Here is an 18,385-nt window from a genome sequence, read left to right as displayed (position 1 = left end):
CACACATACACACATACTCAACACACACAGAAATGTGCTTTAACTTAAATCACATCATCAGTCAAACAGTTCATTACCATACAATAAGAAAGGGACACATGCACAGCCATCAAAAACCAAACCATACTGACAAAAATAAATCCCGCAGCAGAAAAGAATTAATACAAAACAATCTGAACACAAAGTGAGGCAAAAAAACCTACAACAAAACTAAAAATAACAGCCATGGTGACCGGATCTAACACAAAAGTTGCTTTTGATTTGGCACAAAACGTAAAGCAAAAAAATAAAACAAAACAAGAAGCCACTTGTCCACTTCTATACATCATATTATGTGATAATCGTTTAGAAATAATTGCTGTACTCTGTGGTCAAAAAGGACGAGATCCAATAATAAGGTAAAAAAAACCCCAACAAACAACAAAAGTATTCAGGACCATGACAAGAATTTCACTCTGAGACATATCATAGAGTCTTACGTCCACTTGTAAATGTGGGATAGGCTCCTTAGCTTTCAATCTCAAACACAGACGGAAAAACATCTCGTTAGATACTCTTCAATCTTCCATTATACCCTGTATACACTGAAATCAAATGCACTAAACTTTAAAAACATATTCGGCACACCTGAGTACCTCTGATTCTTAAATAGAAGACTGAAATATATCTCAGACTAGACAAAATTGACAACTTACGGCAAAGCGTTTCTTAAATGTTTAAAAATAGTGCCATGAATATTGCAATATTTCTTTATCTAGGCAAAACATTTTTTTCCTTCTTCAATGCCAAAGTCTTTTTTAACAACTTGTTGAAAACAAATCAACCCAAAAAGTAAGTACGTACCCTTGCTTTACAACAATATTTACTTTGAACATAAAAAAAGCTAGTCATCAAACAAACAGTTGTTACCAAACGTGTGATTTATAAATCTCTGTTTCAAAACCATATCCATCCCCCCCCCCCCCCCCCCCCTTCATTTATAACAAAAATGAAAAGCTTGTTTACGAATTTGCCATGGCCATATAATTAAAGGAAAAAATCCTTTGTGAGCAACCAGTCAATTATAAAAATCCCCATAAAATACAAGCATTCTGCGCTCATTTCACTGACACATTTGTATAAAAAAAGAATATAAATAAACCACGCAATGATAAATCGCTCCATCTTTCGAAAATAAAAATTACAAATTTTACTTATCACTGGACCATAATTAACAGTGGTGAACACAAACAATAACAAAAAGTTCCAGACAAAGTATTACAAATAAGTGACATTTTTTCCTTCTCACGTTTTGCAAAGAGAAGGATCTAAAAATATCAAAATACCGAAGTACTTAGAAGAGGCCTTTATGGAAAACTACTGCTCCACATTACCCTTAACTATCAACAACAGACTGACATGTTTCAGAAAATATTACTCCTTTTCGCAAATTAAGCAGAGCACATCGTCTTTCCTGAAGCTTGAAAATAACAATTCTGTTCACCTCTCAGTAGTAACTAAGAATATCAAATATCTAATCTCAGCTACAACCCCTTGATCCCATGACACGATTTATTCACATTTGCTTATTTTACTGTAGAGCTGGAGTCAGAGAAGACAAAGGCATAGCTGCTCATTTCTTGCCTTTTTTTTTTTTTTTCCAATATCAACATCAAACAGAATATATTTGTGACATTTGGTCTCGGGTCTTGGACCATATACACCAGACTTATTTACTCCTCTAAACCAAGGATGGGTAAGTATGCCCGAGTTGTGGGTCGGATTAAAGGATGCTGAATATCTCACAGGTCAAAGCTGAGGTAATTATTTATTTTAATTTTCAAGAAGGGCAGTTTGTTTCTTTTAATTCTCAACTAATCACTGGCCACATTCATTTTTAATTATCGGGTTGACTCACAGACCAGACTTAAACTGTTTGTGAGCTAAATCTCGTTTGAGGGCTGTAGTTTGGCCCTGCCTGATCTAAACTAATATTACAGGTCTCAACAAAATACTGGAGACATAAGGAAAGCATGGTCTACTGTTTTGTGTGTGACAGCTTGAAATTCAATGTCCTTGTGAAGGTTTCAAATCCAAACATTAGCACATAAAGAGATGTTACAGTGTTAAGCTGCGAGATCTTTCTAGAAGGTGCCATTGTTTCCAGACATCAATCCCTGAAGACATCCTCTTGAAGGTTACAAAAAAGGCAAACAAAAACCCACACAGAAAATAAAATGCAGCAATGAGAACTCACACTACAGCTGAGTAATCCTGCCTCATCTACGACAGCTTGGGTTGTCCTGTCTTGTCAAGTGTTTTTTCAGCCAAGCCTTAGTCCACAAAGCCATTTAATTGTGCTGTGTTGTGTTGTGAAGTCCTTCTCAAGATGCGTTTTGCCTCTCACTATTAATCCATGAAAAGAGTTAACAGCAGCCACGAGAACTTGCACCAGAGCAGAGAAATCCCACATTGTCTATGATGGCTTGGTGTTGGGGGGTCCTTCAAGAGGATGCCTTCATCTCCAAGTTTTAATTCACGAAGGCATCTCTCTCAAGATTTTAGCGGAACCCGTCATCTCCACTATGACATTGTGACCGCCCTTCTAGAAGATCCCATCATCTCCACTATGACATTGCGACCGCCCTTCTAGAAAATCCCATCATCTCCACTATGACATTGTGACCGCCCTTCTAGAAAATCCCATCATCTCCACTAACGCTGCTACTAACACTGCGGGAACGGGACGAGTGGGACAGGATGGGACTCGACTCCACGAAGGTCTGATGTGACATGGCCAGCTGCTCCGAGACGTCCAGCACGCTGGACACCAGCGACAGGCTGGCCATGGCTGTCTGAGTGGCCTTGTCAGCCACGATAGACGATGCATCCGTGGGTTCCTGTCCCGCTATGCTCATGCGTAAGTCGTGCTGAATTTTCCTGCAATAGAAAATAAACGTTGAAATTTGAAGAAAAAAAACATTGAGGGAAAGAAATAGGCACAAAAATGTTCAAACTTGGAAAAAAAAAATTAGAAAAGAAATTAAAAACAAACAAACCAAAATCGCACTTGATGAAGTTTCTCTTCTTTTTTAGTTGTGAGCGTTTCCTGGCACTTGCAACACAATTTGGTTATAAAAAAGCTGAAGATTAAAGGTGTAATAAGAGAGTAACAAACACAAAAAAAGAAGTAGGAGAGAAGAGGAAAATAGATGTTTGATAGTAACAGAGATGCCAACCACACAAAACCGAAATGAATAATGGGAAATATGAAAATGTGTATTTTCAGGGGAAAATGTGTATTCTCCACGACCGACCGACCGACTAGTAAAATGTTCAGGGTGTCCAGCAATATTTCCTGAAAAAAATTTACTAGCTCACCAGCTCGGAAAACGGAGCACACACGCGTACAATATATATGTATCCAGTCAACAACATGTCAGTGTTTAGTGTCGTACTGTGGTCCTGTTTGACTTAAGTATTTCAGTCTATTACAATATTTTCGTCTCATTATTATATCAAAAAATTAATCCTGCATTCGGAAGGGCCTAGAACAAGAATTTTGACTATCAAGAACAAGTCTGGGTGTCATAATTCATATTATGAACTGACAGACTAAAATTATTGCTAAAACTCAGAGAAGAGCAATAACTTCTATGGCTCAAGTAGACCCATGCAAAATTCTGAAATTTACTTCTAAGTTTTTGTCCTCTGGCGTTGTCTTCACTCCCCCCCCCCCTCCCCTCACACGAGTGTATCTTTAAAAAAAAAAATCAATATTCCCCTCCCCTATTCCGTAGTCCTATACTTCGCAACGCCGTTACTCCTACCAAAGACGGTCTTTGCTCACACGATGCCGCATTTATCTACGATGAGAATGGGCGCAGGTTCACTGACCGGTCACGATGGCAAGCCAGATAATCTAAAAATCGGACGATGCTTGTATTTTCTTTTCTTTTTTCCCCACAAGTGACAGCATAGAGATGAGTCCCAGTATTGATTAAATTTTATTTGCACGGCAACACAGCGTTCACACTGCACAACCTGTATGTCACAAATGCTGCGTTATCAAACTAACGCTGGCAATGAAAGCGAAAGTAGATCTTGATTTTCCCGACTGAGCCTCGGTGTTACATACACTTCCTCCTGCCGCCATAGCCACCTGTTCGCGAGAAAGTGACACGTATTCTCAGACCGGGAAAAGCTGAACGAATATAATATCACATTCGCGACCGGTAAAAATGAAATTACTGACCTTATCGGACTTGGTTTGCAAATATTTCAGTTCCACGACACTGATACTATTTTGACAAAAGATGGGACTTGAGAGAGATCTAATTAGGTTTACTCGCCCATGCTGAATCTTGTGTTTTTCGCATTCCAGGATGTGTATTTTTTCATGAAAAGTCGTATTCACGTATTTTCGGCAAAAAATCATACTAAAATATGTAAAATCGTACTGGTTGGCATCTCTGTAGTAAAGATAGAGTAAACCACACCAGTTTGGACATTTTTGGCAAATTGTATGTCCATTCAAAAACACTTTCAAGTGTGGATTTGGAAGTCATCAAACTTTGGCATCCATTTTCTCGCTAATTTTTACTTCTGAAACCAGGCAACCCCACCTCCTTCAATCGCAAATATCTCGACTTCTATTCAAGATAAATGGACATTTTTTTCATCAAAAGCAAGGCAAATAAATAACCTTTAAGATGATACCAATAACTCCATATGCCCAAAAATCGACGAGTACCTGATTCCATTGCGTCATGACACATATACAGTATTCACTTTACGGCATAGACACATCTGGTAACAAAATGAATACAGACTAGACAAAAAGACCCCCAAGTAACATTTCTAGCATCAAGAAAATTATAAACCAAACCATCAAATTAAGAAGAAAAGTAGTGAGTGAAAGAAAAAAAAAGAGGAAATACGAAATATTGCCAGGTCTTTCTTCAACTACAGAACAAACACAAATGCCCTGTCTATTGCATCTTAACATAACTTTTCTTAGTAACATGCTTTACACGTGTCTCTTACGTGAGTGCGTCCACAGATCTGTGTGTGTCGCCTGTAAAGCCTGATCTTGTATTTTCTCTGTGTGACACACTATTCCTGTATATCTGACTTGTGCGGACCCATAGAAATAAGTGCATTGTTCAAGACTTGATCCTGTCTTTGCGATGAGCGAAACACTCTACACATAAATCGTACGTGGGTTTGCTCACAGAAATAAAAGCGTCGCGTAGTAATACCTGATCTTGTCCTTGCTGTGAGCGATCTGGCTGTAGATGATCTGAGCGTCGACGTCTGGGTCTAGCGGGTCCTGCCAGTCTCCCAGCACCACACCGTGGTACGTCGGGCTGCAGCCTGGGGCTGGAGAGAGGGGACACAGAGCAGTGAGGCTTTCTTCTTTCTATCTTTTCTCTTATCTTAATATCTCTCTCTTTTTTTTTAACCTCTCTTCTTCTCTCAACCTTTCTTCTTCACATTTTTCAATATCTCCTCTTTTCTCAGTCTTTTCTCTACTCCTAATCTCTCCTCTTCTCTCAAACTTTCTTCTTCACTCAATCTCTTCACTTTTTCAATATCTCCTCTTCTCTCAGCCTTTTCTCTACTCTTAACCTCTCCTCTTCTCTCAGTCTTTCTTCTTCACTCAATTTCTTCGCTTCTTTCAATATCCCTCTTTTTTCCATCTTCACGCTTCTCTCAATTTCTCTGTCTCTCCTCTATTAACCCCCCCCCCCCACCAAAACAAACTCATGTCTGCTGAAGTCCCTTGCTAAGAACTTAATGAATACACCACAGATCTCCAGAGTGTAGAAAACTGACATTTACAGTCCAATTCTTATCACAGCAAAAGAAATACACTAGCTTCGAATCAAAGTATAAGAAAATTTGCGAAATTTTGTTTGTTTCAGTAAAGAGAAACACATCGACATGATAATGGTAATTTAAGGCTGGCAAGAGCAAAACAGACAGACAGAAACAACACTAAAAAAGAAGGACCTAGCACTGGAGCCCACTCTGGTCACCCATGTCAAAATCTGAGGGGAGTTCAAAACACATCAACTCTACTTTCAATGCCTAAGCCCCAACCTGTATCCTGCTCTTTTCGGCAACAGTTCCACTTGTCCCCCTTGAACACACCAGGATGGAACGTCTCGATGCGGCAGGCGTTGTACTTGCAGGTTTTTCTGATGGCTGAGATCCACGCGGTCAACTCGTTCACATCCTAGCCGAGTAGAAGAAAATACCAGAGGGAAAAAGATGAACCAACCTTTTTCCTTGATTCTTTTATTAGTCTAAATACAGAGGAGCACATCATCATGATAATAGCAGTCATTTAGTGCTGGAAAATAGCAAAACAGATAGACAGAAACAACAGGAGGAAACCAAAATAGGCACATTTTTTTCATCCACAAGGGAAATTATATTATAAGTGGATACGAGAGGCAGACGAGCAACTATTCAGTGAACATGCATGTAAAGTGTTACATGAAAGCTAATGTGAGAACACAGTCGTACAACTGGACGATCGTACACAGTTGCAGCCTGCTAGATACATAAGTTATTATTTACTTGTTTCACTCCTCCCAGCACTAGCACAACATCTTGGTACTTTTGGGAGTAGCTAGTGACCAGAGGGGACACAGACTGGTGAGACATATTTTTCTGCCTCTCCTCTTCTTGTAATTTTCCTTCTTCTTTCAATGTCTTCTCTTTCCCAATCTCTTTATTTATTTCAATCTCTCCTTTCCTCTGTATCAGCTTGGTGAGAAAAAAAAAAATTGAAGAAAAAAACCTGACTCGGGGACTCAAAACTCTACCGGTCGAAGTTAGGCAACTTCTCGGCTGGCCGTACGATCAGGGCGGCAGGCATTGGCCAATCTAATTTCACACCTCTGGCTTCTGGCTACCCAGGAAAGTTTCCGTAGTGATTCGCTACTCCAGCACTCTCACGGGAAGTCGTGAAATTTCACACCTACACTACACTCACCATCGTCATCCCTCAGGGCTCACATTGAGGGGTAACATCTACCCTCAAATTGCACCCTAGCTCCTCTTCCTCGCCCAGCGACATAGCCATAGCGTTAAGTTTAGAGCCGGCGGAACCAAACTTGCAAGTTTTGTTTCAAATCAGGGTTGAGCGGGCAAAGCATTTTCCGTCTTAGACAGGTGAAACCCTCGGAAGGGATCTGACTTTTCTTTCCGTTTTAAACAGGTAATTAAAGAGGAATATATCAAGGGGGGGAGCGGGGGGGATTCTGTTAAGACAGGTTTCCGTTTTATACAGGTTTCCGTTAAGGCAGGTTCGACTGTATGTATATATATATGTATATATATATATATACACTCCTGAATGCCGAATCCAGGATGGTCCTGGGAAAAGGGAAATTCAGGACAGTTGGCAAGCCTGTAGATCACAATGCCATCATGCCACTTCACTAAAACATGACAGTACCTTTGCCTGGAAGTAAATAATCCCTGTGTTCTCATCCGACGTCTTGTGGATGATCTGGCCCATGTTGGACTTGCCCAGGGCTCCGTAGTCCAGCTTCTCCACGGCACAGATGTTCTCCACCATCACCATGGTGTCTTCCTGGGGACAGAACAATTTTTTATTTTTAGTTTAGTAAGAGTTTTACAGTATTTGGAACACAAATATGAGAGCTGAAGAATAGAGATGTTACTAAAAAGTAACATACAAAGAAAAGAAGGAGGAGAGATAAGGGCGATAGATGTTTGATAGGAAAGAAGGAGCAAACCACATCAAAGCACCTGCCAAACACCCATGGCACAGATCAGGAGGATGGCTTTGAGTTTTTACATCCTGACGTTGTTAACAAATTGTAGACTCACTCTAAATAAAAAGCCTGAACATTTTATCTTGTCACTGTTGTTGTTGTTTTTGTTGTGAGTTTTTATTTGTTTGTAGATTTGTGGAGTGAAAAGAACCACATCTACGTCTATAAACATGTCCATATATCAACGAAAACCCCCCCCACAAAAATGTAATATATTGCAAAAACAAATAGGCTTATCAGGATTCCAGAACGGTATGCTTAAACCTCTGAAGATAATAAAACCAGATCTTCCCCCAACGTGTCCTTTGTGTGATTATGCATATGAGACTGGATCATCACCTTTTCCATTGTACAGCCCTAAATGACATCAGAGCTACACATCTCCATCCGAGACCTAACATTGACAACACACTCTATTGAAAATTACAGCAACTGCAGCAAACCTACACTCACCGCTACATGGCATTCAATGGATGGGCGAGAGCCCAGCTGTAGCTGGATCAATAAAAACAACTAACCTCTGAAGATAGAAAATTATCTATGTGTTGCAGCTTGTCTTGAAAAAATCATCTGGTCATAAAAGTAAACACAATAAATCACTTAAAAAACAACAATATCATCGCAGCCACATCTTCAAGCACCAACCCTCCTCCCCCCTCTCCCCACAATAAAACTCACAAAAATAACCAACGAAACACCCCCCCTCCCCAAAAAACAACCCCAAAGCAAATCACAACAACCCTTCCCCTCTTAAAAAACCCCCAAACCCCCCAACCAAAACCCAAAAAACCCACAATTCGAACAAAGCACTCACATCTTCGGGAGTTTTTCGGTAGCAGAGCATGACGCGGGTGAGATAGAAGTAGCACTTTTTCAGCACGATGGGACGGAAGAGTCTCTTGCAGTGGTAGTGACATTTGTAGAGGTGACCTTGGATCAGCACTGTCTCGTTGCTTTGTTGCCGGACCAGGTATTTGTGGGAGGCTGAAGTAACAAAACACATTTTTTAAAAGACCTCGTATTTATTAGCCCATACTGCGATGAGACAACAATTTCTTCTCCGTATTGTGCTCCCCTGCATGAACAAAACGCAAAATGAAAAATTCATCAAAGAAAGAAAAAATGCTTTAGTAAGAGTTTCATGTTATTCATCTCTGATGTTTTGCAAATCCACATACAGTCGAACCTTTTCTAATGACCACCTGTCCAAGACAATCATATGTGAGGTATCGTGGTGAAATTGGGCACTTGTCTAAATGAAATCTGAGAAATCAGCAATTTTGCGCCAGTTTGGAATTTTTTTTTGAATTTTTGTTTTTTGGCTCAACACCTTGTATGTCCATTAAAAAAAACAACACTTCTAAGTGTGGGATTTATGGGAAAATGTTGATTAACGGCACAAAATATATAAATTTGCAATTTCCAAGGACTCTTAAGCTATGGAAGTCACCAAACTTTGGCGTCCATTTTCTTGCTAGTTATACTTCTGAAACCAGGCAACCCCACCTCCTTCAATCGCAAATATCTCCACTTCTATTCAAGATAAATGGATATTTCTTCATTGAAAGCAAGGCAAATGAACAACCTTTAAGATGATACCATAACTCTATATGCCCAAAAATTGATGAGCACCTGATTTCACCACTTTGTGATTCATATGTGAAAACAACTGCTTCCCACTTTGCGTTTTGTTTATATTACAAAGAAACTGTCTAAGCAGTCCACTTGTCTAAGATGACCACTTTCTCCTTGACAGGGTGACTCATCTAGGACAAGTTGGACTGTGTATAAAGGAAGTGAAAAAAATCTCTCCCTTCACTGATACCATCTTAGACCTTGTTAGTTGGCCTTTGAACCATCTCAAACGCCCGGCATCAATTCCGCATATCCACAGATATTAACTTACTTGAGCCTGAGCTATTTTTCACCCAAAAGCCATTGCAGCCTGACACTTTTGAGGTATATTGAAGCGTTAGCCACAAAAAGACTGTGAAAGCTATCATAATTTTTTTTTTAATGCAGCAAGAGAAAGAAAGAAATGTTCTGACAGAAAAAGAAAACTGCATTTAATTTGTCCGAATAGTTTTTATTCTATAAATATTTTGAAATGGCATTACTGGGGGGTCACACAATTTTTTGTGTGCCTAATTTATAATAAAATCATCTATTGCAATGCAGAGATGACTGACTTAGTCAGTTACAGCTAAAAACATATTGCATATAACTCCACCAAATTTTTACTGAAATGAAACAAGGGGTCAACTGTTGGCTTGCCTCTTCCAGTAGCTTATTAATGAAAAACACAGGAGATATCGATCGATAAAACGCATCCCGTAAATACATGGGAATAGGCGCAGGTGAGTTAATAGCAACTGAAAAAGTTCTTGCTTCAAACTGGCAACCGTATCAATAAGTCTCACCCGAGAAATCTCCGACATTAACGAGAGCGTCCAGGTAATCCTTCACCTCCAGGATTTTCTGCGAGATGAGAGGTGTGAGCGGTTCCAGCCAGGCCTCTTTCCCGTGCTGACCAGGGGTCAAATTGCCCACACTCTGCACAATCTGGGGAGAAAGAGTAAAAACCAGATCAAGTTTTAGTTTTAGTAAAGTTTTACGGTGCTCGCAGCTGCATAAAGTCATATGAGTGCCAAAGGGTGGTGGATGTCAACAGAGAAGTTCAAATGGGGAATCAGGCTTACTCTGCTCACCTCTCTAGCCTAAACAGCACAAAGTCTGCTTCCACTATCAAGGCATCCCGCAAATAGCAGTTTACAAGAGAGTGACAAACATACAAAAGAAGTAGAGGAAAAAAGGACGAAAGTTAGGAAGAAGAAAGAAAAACCAGCAGTTCCCCCTATGTTGTTCCAGCACAGTATGAGTACATTGATAAATCAGTCCATTTATAATTCTACAGTGCATAAGAACATGTTAATATCCCCCTTCTTTGGGAATGGCCTAAAGACACTTCAGTCAGTAGCACTGCCCGGGCAGGGGGTGGGGTGGGGTGGGGTGGGGTTGTGGGGGGGGGGGCAAGGTCAAGAGAAGAAGAGAAATGTAGAAAAGGTTTTAAAAAAACCCATCAAGGTTAAGAGCAGACAAGGTCAACAAGGAGCTGAGGAGGCAAAGAGCAGAAAAGGTCAGAAAAGATTAAAGACAGGAAGGGTCAAGTCAAAGAAAAAAAGAAATGTTATAAACAGTCATGTGTTGCCTCTGACAGAATAGTCACAAGACTTAAATATAACATCCTCAGCTGATCATAAATATTTAAAGAGTGTTGACTGACATTAACAAATTACAGACATTCACTATACGGTTTATGAGGCGAGCTTCTTCAACTCTGCATGTCATGGCCAACGTGAGCAAAAAGTTGATAAAGTTTAATAAATTTCTGTCATGGGAATCAAAGTTACATCTTCAGACACTTCTCCTGCTTGCTTTAACACTGTGTACACTATTATCAAATTGAGGGCGTAAAGCGAGGCATGTTGACACAATAGCGGTTGTTGAGCGCTAAGAAAAAGCAAGTCTGACAGAAAGGAGGAGGAGGAGGAGGAGGAGGAGGAGGAGGTGGAGGAGAAGAAGGAGGAGAAGAAAAAGAAGGGGGAGGAGGAGGAGGAGGAGGAGGAGGAGGAGGAGGAGGAGGAGAAGGAGAAGAAGAAGAAGAAGAAGAAAAAGAAGAAGAAGAAGAAGAAGAAGAAGAAGAAGAAGAAGAAGAAGAAGAAGGAGAAGAAGAAGAAGAAGAAGAAGAAGAAGAAGAAGAAGAAGAAGAAGAAGAAGAAGAAGAAGAAGAAGAAGAAGAAGAAGAAGAAGAAGGCTGCTAAGAATACCTTGGCAAGCAGCGTGAACGTCCGTATCACTTTTCGGTTCGGGTGCTGGTCGCTCAAGGAGAAAAGTTTTGGGGACATGATGGCAGGGGCGAAGAACCGAAGAAAGACGAAGCCACTCACAGCAATGTACGGAACATCCTGAGAAGGAAATACAAGATTAGTCATATCATTGTTGACAAGCCACAACTTTGTGGCTCAAAAAGACTTTCCATGTCAATAGGTACTGAAAAAGGCAGACAACTGGACATGTATAGAACATGACAGAATGCGACAAATCTCACTTCTACTTTGCAAAGTTGTATTGTAACATTCCATTGATCCCTGATGAAGAAGTTAAGTGAAAAAGTCTCTGATAAATTCTAGATGTTAATGTAGATTCCTCAGATTTATATTGTCGCGACTACAGACATTGAGGGCGGCACTGCGCGGTAATTGTAGCCCCGGATAATTAAACAGATAAAATAACACAGTCCAAATTAGTTTTTGGGGGTTTTCAGATGAAGCTGTTATTCAAGTAAAAATATTTGACATCAAAATTTTGTTCAATTTTCCCCCCCATAGTTTTTAATCGACAAATTAAAAAATAGTCAAGTCATGGTTCTAATAGGGCATTTTCTTTCTTTAAACTTTTTTAAAATAAAAAAAATTACTCGTGTTTTTGCGGAATGACTCCGATAATTCATCCTAAGCATCATTACACACATCACCTTTCATAATTTAAAAAAATTACTAGGGTTTTAGTGGAAAGACTCTGAAAATATATCCTAAGCGTCATTGTAGGCATCACTTTACACACCTCATAGATCTCTTCCGGCCATTTTTCCCGGACCCTGATCTGTATATTTCTCAGCACTTTCCGCAGGACCTGTGGGCAGTAAGTGACCGAGTTGACGATGCTGTTGATGGCGCTGATGGTGTAGTCTTCGATGGCCTCCATGCTGTGGTTCACAAAACTCTCCTCCGACTCTCGGTGTAGGCTGTGCCGTCTCCTGGAGGGCAGATGCAAATAAGATATAAGATATGATAAGACAAAATAAGATCAGACTTGATTTTATAGACCTACTATATATTCTTGACCCACTACTAATCATCTACTTCTACTATTATTATTCTTATTATATTGATTCACTTTATTTCATCCATGCACGTTAATTCCATTGATCCACTTTGAATGGACACTTGAATGTCGAAATTTAAAAAATTTCCATAAGTGGCATTAGGCCCTGAAGCTATTAAAATAATCCCCAAGCTCCTTACGTGCGGACGCTGTTCACTCGGAAGGGATCGAGCTCAACCGTCTTCTTCTCATTGATGATACGATCTATCGTGGGCTGCAAAACCTTCTGTAAGTAAGGCATGGCCAGTACCTGGGGAGGTACAGGGTTCAATTACACAGAAGCACAGAACCATAATAATGTTCATTTAGCGACACAATTATGGTTATTTAATGAAGGAAAAGAGTAAGATGAACAGACAGAAACAATTGAGGGACACGGTTCGAATACACAAAAGCACAGTGACACAATGAAGGTCATTTACCATTTACTGCAGGACAGACAGACAGAAATTACAGAGGGAAAGGAAAGAGATCGGACATGAGTTTAATGTAATGAGACTTTTGGCATCACAACAATTATTTATTGCAGGGAACCAGCAAGATAGACAGACAGAAATAACAGAAGGAAAAAAAAAAGCAGTAAGATGTATCCGTAGCACCCTCCAACCACTCTCAGCTGCTAATAGCTCAACACACAACGGCTACATCAAAGTCCCCAATGTCTTTTTCTTCAGCTGCAAGATCTGTGACAAACATCAGCGATCATGTTTCACCACTTATTTCTCTGCTCAGATGCTTTCGAAAAACCTATTTCATCCTGGTCTTTTCTTGTCATCCATCTGTTCCAAGTTCAGGGACATACCTTCATGAAATTGTCCACAGCTTTGGTGCCCAGCGTGTTGCCCCGGAACAGTGTGTTCACATCCTCTGTAACACATGAGAGAAATTATTGCTTGACAGAGTACAGTTGACAAGTAAATGTGGTCCAAAACAAGAGGCACGCATTTTCAAGGGGGGAGGTGAAAAAAAAAGTGAAATGGTACAGGTTTAACGCCCCTATCAACACTAATAGGTTATTTAAGAGGCGGGACCTCCGAGTTTAATGTCCATCTCTGAGCCAAATGGGAAATTTGTGTAAAGTGCCTTTCCAAAGGACACAATGTCTGACTGAGCTAACTAGGAAGCTCAACAATGACAATAACAACAATAACAACCACAACAACAACAAACAAAAGCAACAGCAACATTCACAAACTTTCAAAATAACCTCTTTCCAACAACAACTACTGTGAACAGTCTTACTCTTCGCAATGCAACAAAAAAACCCAACAGAAATAACAACCACAACAGCGACACCACTCACCGGTCTTCTCAATATCCCGCAGTATGACAGCATCCAGGAACTCAAAGGCCAGCTCCTGGCTCAGGTAGAATCGAACCAGAGACATCGCCATGGCCCCCAGCTCGATGGTCCGGTCCTGCTCCAGTGTGTCCCACAACAGCTGACCCAGGTCGCGGTTCTGGGCAGACACACGGACATATGACTGACAGTAAAGGAATACATACACATATGTTTATACCTTTCTGTTTTTCTCTTTGTTCCTCCAGTGCCCCAAGATTTTAGGGAATATTGGTGACTGAAAATATTTTGAAAGTGCAGCAAAAATATTGCAAAAACAGACAGCAGGAAAACCATTTCTCACCTTGACAGAAAGGAAACACAAAACTAACGATGAAACCCTTCCCCCTAAAAACAGCTAAAGTGATCTTAAGAACAATGAGTAGTGGAGCCCCCCCAAAAAATTATGAAAACCCCCTCACAAAAAGCAGCTAGAGTGACCCTGTGAACAGAGAGTAATACAACCAAATCTCACTTAGTCAGTCAAGCAGTGTTCAGTCTATCACTACCCCCTCCCCCCCCCACACACAAACCAGCTAAAGTGACCTTATCAACAGAGCGTAAAAGAACCAAAACTCACTTTGACAGCTTCCCCCAGCAGATCCACCAGTGGCTGGTAACATGATGAGGGCAACACCGTCTCCTCTAGGAGCTGAAGCTTGACGCGGATTTTGCCTCGCTCTACTCGGCTGGGGAAACCGATTAATTTCCAGTTTGTACGAGTGAAAAGAATCACATGGTTGAAACTGTCATTTAGTTCAAGGCAGAACAGACAGGCAGAAACATTTGAGAGAAAGAAAAGAAATATGATTTACCACACCTCTGACCATCTCCATTTGCATAGAAATTTCTATGGGTAAGGCTCAAGTTGTAGTAAACAGAAGCACATGCAAAAAAACAACCGTCATATTAGGGCAGGAAAAGAGTAGGGCTGACAAACAGAAACAGTAGAGGGTAAGAGGAAAAGTAGAAAATATCCCTTGTCCCATCTTCCCTACCACCCACATAAATTTTTAAAAAGTAATATTTGGGTTTGATTAAAGAGGATGGAATTTCTTTCTTATTATGTTCCAGAATTGCTCACAATTTTGTGTAGAGTGTTCTTTTTACTTATTAAAGTGGGCTGTGAGGGTTGAGGGTGAAACCCCAGACGCTCTCTGGCAAGCCAGTCTCAACCAAGTCAACTCTCCGTCCTTGTCGAGCAGCCTGGAGACCCCTGCTCTGTGCATAGGAGTAGAGGTTTCAGGCGGAGCTCTGTCCAGGAGGTACCATAGACCTGTGAGGTGCGATGTGAGCAACGACTCTTTGGCTTGTAGAAGGGTTCGTACACATCCACCATTATGGTAGGTCTGGCGTCACAGCAGGCCAACCTGTTCATTCAGGAACTCACTGTCGACATCTTCTTCCCTCCCTCTTGTGGGAGCTCTACAGACGGGGCATGGTATCCACAGACTGCCAGATGACTCATCGTGAGATGCCTCTGCTGACCCAGAAGGTCTTGTAGCTGTAAGGAATAGGCTGCCTGGAAACAGATGACGTCCCTACAAATATCCTGGCAAATGCTCGCTGACCCATGACGTGACGATCCTCTGTCTGAGTAGATTTGGCCATCCCTTGAATTATTCTGCCCCATGAATGGAAATGTTAATAGCAGATAGCCAGGAGACAGCAGGTGGCGGGGATTGGGCAAACGCAAGCTACGTTTTGTGATGTAGACGACTCACTGTGGAAGGAAAACGTTACCCCTTACTCAATGGGACCCCTTACTGGACTGCTCAGATGATCACTTGTCATTGGTTGCACTTTGTGGCTCCCATCTTCCAGAACTAGAGTGTGCCTACACCCCCTATGGTTGTCTACTGTCTAAGAAATCCCTGTGAAGGTCGATGGAAAACAGGACCGTGAACATTGCACCTTTGTTCTCTTGTGGCAAGATGTTTGGGCACAAGCCAGTGTCAGGACAAGACTACCACCTACCTGAGATCCTACAGGGATGCATAAAGCCTTCACAACCCCCAAACTGATAAAATGCCTCTTAAGCCTGCTCTACTCTGGCGTTGACCAGATGACAAGGACATGTAGTTACTTGAGGGAGGCATTGTGCTGCCATGAGCGAAATACTCACAGCTAAAGGGATTTGAAAACAACAACAACTTATTAAAGTATCATCAGTTATAATTACGGCTGCGAATAATATAATTACAGACATAAAAACTGTTTGACCAAATTTGGTAAATACACAGTCAGAGTTAGACACTGACAAAGTGCTTATTTCCCTCTGCCTTCTCAGACCGTCAAGTTACTTTGTTGCATCTCATTCCAGTCAAGGGTAAGTAAGTCTGAGTACACAAACTTAAGCATCATCGCATGGTTTTTTCTCACCTGGCCCTTCTAGCCCAGCGGTCACTGGTAGGTCGTCGGGCCACTGCATGCCAATTCCTGATGGTTCCATGGGTCACATCCTCAGAATTCAAATGGATCTAGGAAACAAAAAAAAACAACCCTGTTACAACTGGCTCTAAAATGTTTAAATCAGAAGAGTACAAAACAGACACCAACTGTAACTGCAACCTCTTGCAGCCATCAATGTAAGAAGGGGGTGGGGGGGTGAAAGGAGAACTTCAGGAAGCCATCGACAGGCAAGTTCAAAACTCTTAACACTTTGCAGTCACACAGCTAGCAGCACAAAATACCCCATCTGGTCACCCAACCAGGAGAGCGACTGCAACGGACTTCTCGGGCCTGGCGCCAGGTGACTGGTACGGACAATTTTCACCGTCGCATTATTGCTCCGGGTAACTGCAAAGAGTTAAATCAGAGAAGCAAAAAGCTCAGCATGCACAAAATGAAAATGAACAACGTTAAGAACAACATCCACCAACCCTTGCAGTAATCAACGCCAAAAAGAGGGGAGACCATCCATCTGTTCCATGAAGTCATGCGAAATGCAAGCCCGAAATTATTTTTGTAACCACTTTGCAGCCACTTGGCGCAATAATGCGACGGTGAAAGTTATCCGTTCTGGTCATTCTGCGCCAGGTGCGAGAAGTCCCTTGCAGTCACTTTCCGGGCAGGGTGATCAGATGGGGTATTTTGTACTGCTGACTGTGTGACTACAAATTGTTAAAAATCAGAAGAGAAAAAGCTCAGCCGTCATTAAGGAGAAATCACCTACACCAACAACAACCACAGACCCTCCCAGCCATCAATGCCAAAAAGAGGGGAGATCACCCACTTGTCCCATGAAATCGTCGCTGCTGAAGTTGTCCTTGTCCCAGACGGTGACGATCACGCTCAGGTCTGCGATGCACGTGTCCTCGGGCAGGAGAAACTCCAGAGTTTCATTCCACTCAGGGAAACGTGTCTTCTTTTGTTTCTGTCAGGACATGAGTACATGATTGATGGCAAATAACAGGTTGTAAATGGTTCATGGTAAATGATGGACTCAGCTGTTTGTTTTAGTAAGGTTTTACGGCGCTTGCAACTGCATAAGGTCATATGAGCGCCATGATTGGCTCTAAATGACTGAATGTAAATGATTGATGGTAAATAACTGACTGGTAGTAAATATAAATAACTGATTGTAAGCATTCTGCACCAAGAAAACATGTCTTCTTTTGTTTCTGTTGGAGGAGAAGTAAATTACTGATTGTAAATGATTGACAGAAAACAATTTTTTTCATAGTAAAAGACTGTTTGTAAATAGTGGACAGTAAATGAAAGGTCGAAAACGATTAGCAATGCATGCTCGATAGTAAATGATGGAGAGTAAACTTTTTACATCTAGGGAAATGCATCTTTTGTTTCTGTCAGAGAAGTAAATGGGGGTTCTCGTGGTCGAGAGGTTACAATGTTCGCCTAGTGCAACTATAAGAACTGCAGCCATAATGCTATGCCAATAAAACAGCTTACCGATGTCGCTTTGGTCTCATCAAAACAGCTGACTGTCACATAAGGATCTGAGTAGCCGGTTTTGTCTTTTGGGGCAAGGTCTCTGATAGAAAGCATAGACGGAAGGTGAATAGTGAGAACATGCCATGATTGCAGAAAATAAAACCTTGACTTTCATTATCAGTTGCAGATTGCGTGAACAATTATGCATCAAATTAATTGAAGCTTATTTGAGAAAGAGGAAAATCCTGTAATTCAATCACAAAGTAATTGAAATGGGTATTTTGACATTTAATCTGTTATTTAAATACAAACTAAATTGAGTTAAACACAATGACCAGAGAGTAAGAACAGAGACCTGCCTAGGGTTGAGACCTGGAAGCAAAGTATTTAGAAGCAAATTTCAAATTATTTTCTT

At 41.0% G+C, this 18,385-nt stretch overlaps 1 protein-coding gene across 2 annotated transcripts in view; it reads right to left on the bottom strand.

The window, feature by feature from the left end:
- Positions 1-1,624: 1,624 nt before the first annotated feature.
- The window catches only part of LOC101851494 (rasGAP-activating-like protein 1), a 29,133-nt gene continuing 12,372 nt past the window's right edge, over positions 1,625-18,385 (bottom strand). For both annotated transcript variants that reach the window (XM_035969383.1, XM_013081706.2), the window contains 15 exons: positions 17,989-18,070; positions 17,312-17,452; positions 16,459-16,556; positions 14,657-14,765; positions 14,041-14,197; positions 13,540-13,604; positions 12,878-12,987; positions 12,417-12,609; positions 11,621-11,758; positions 10,214-10,355; positions 8,608-8,777; positions 7,451-7,588; positions 6,085-6,220; positions 5,241-5,361; positions 1,625-2,919 (listed from right to left, as the gene is read on the bottom strand). In XM_035969383.1, coding sequence (XP_035825276.1) covers positions 2,673-2,919; positions 5,241-5,361; positions 6,085-6,220; positions 7,451-7,588; positions 8,608-8,777; positions 10,214-10,355; positions 11,621-11,758; positions 12,417-12,609; positions 12,878-12,987; positions 13,540-13,604; positions 14,041-14,197; positions 14,657-14,765; positions 16,459-16,556; positions 17,312-17,452; positions 17,989-18,070 — 2,047 coding nt within the window. In that variant the 3' untranslated portion in view covers positions 1,625-2,672. The remainder of the gene's footprint in view (positions 2,920-5,240; positions 5,362-6,084; positions 6,221-7,450; positions 7,589-8,607; positions 8,778-10,213; positions 10,356-11,620; positions 11,759-12,416; positions 12,610-12,877; positions 12,988-13,539; positions 13,605-14,040; positions 14,198-14,656; positions 14,766-16,458; positions 16,557-17,311; positions 17,453-17,988; positions 18,071-18,385) is intronic.

Source organism: Aplysia californica, unplaced genomic scaffold, assembly GCF_000002075.1.
Source record: "Aplysia californica isolate F4 #8 unplaced genomic scaffold, AplCal3.0 scaffold00142, whole genome shotgun sequence".
Lineage (NCBI taxonomy): Eukaryota > Metazoa > Mollusca > Gastropoda > Aplysiida > Aplysiidae > Aplysia > Aplysia californica.
This window is presented reverse-complemented; position numbering and strand designations above follow the sequence as displayed.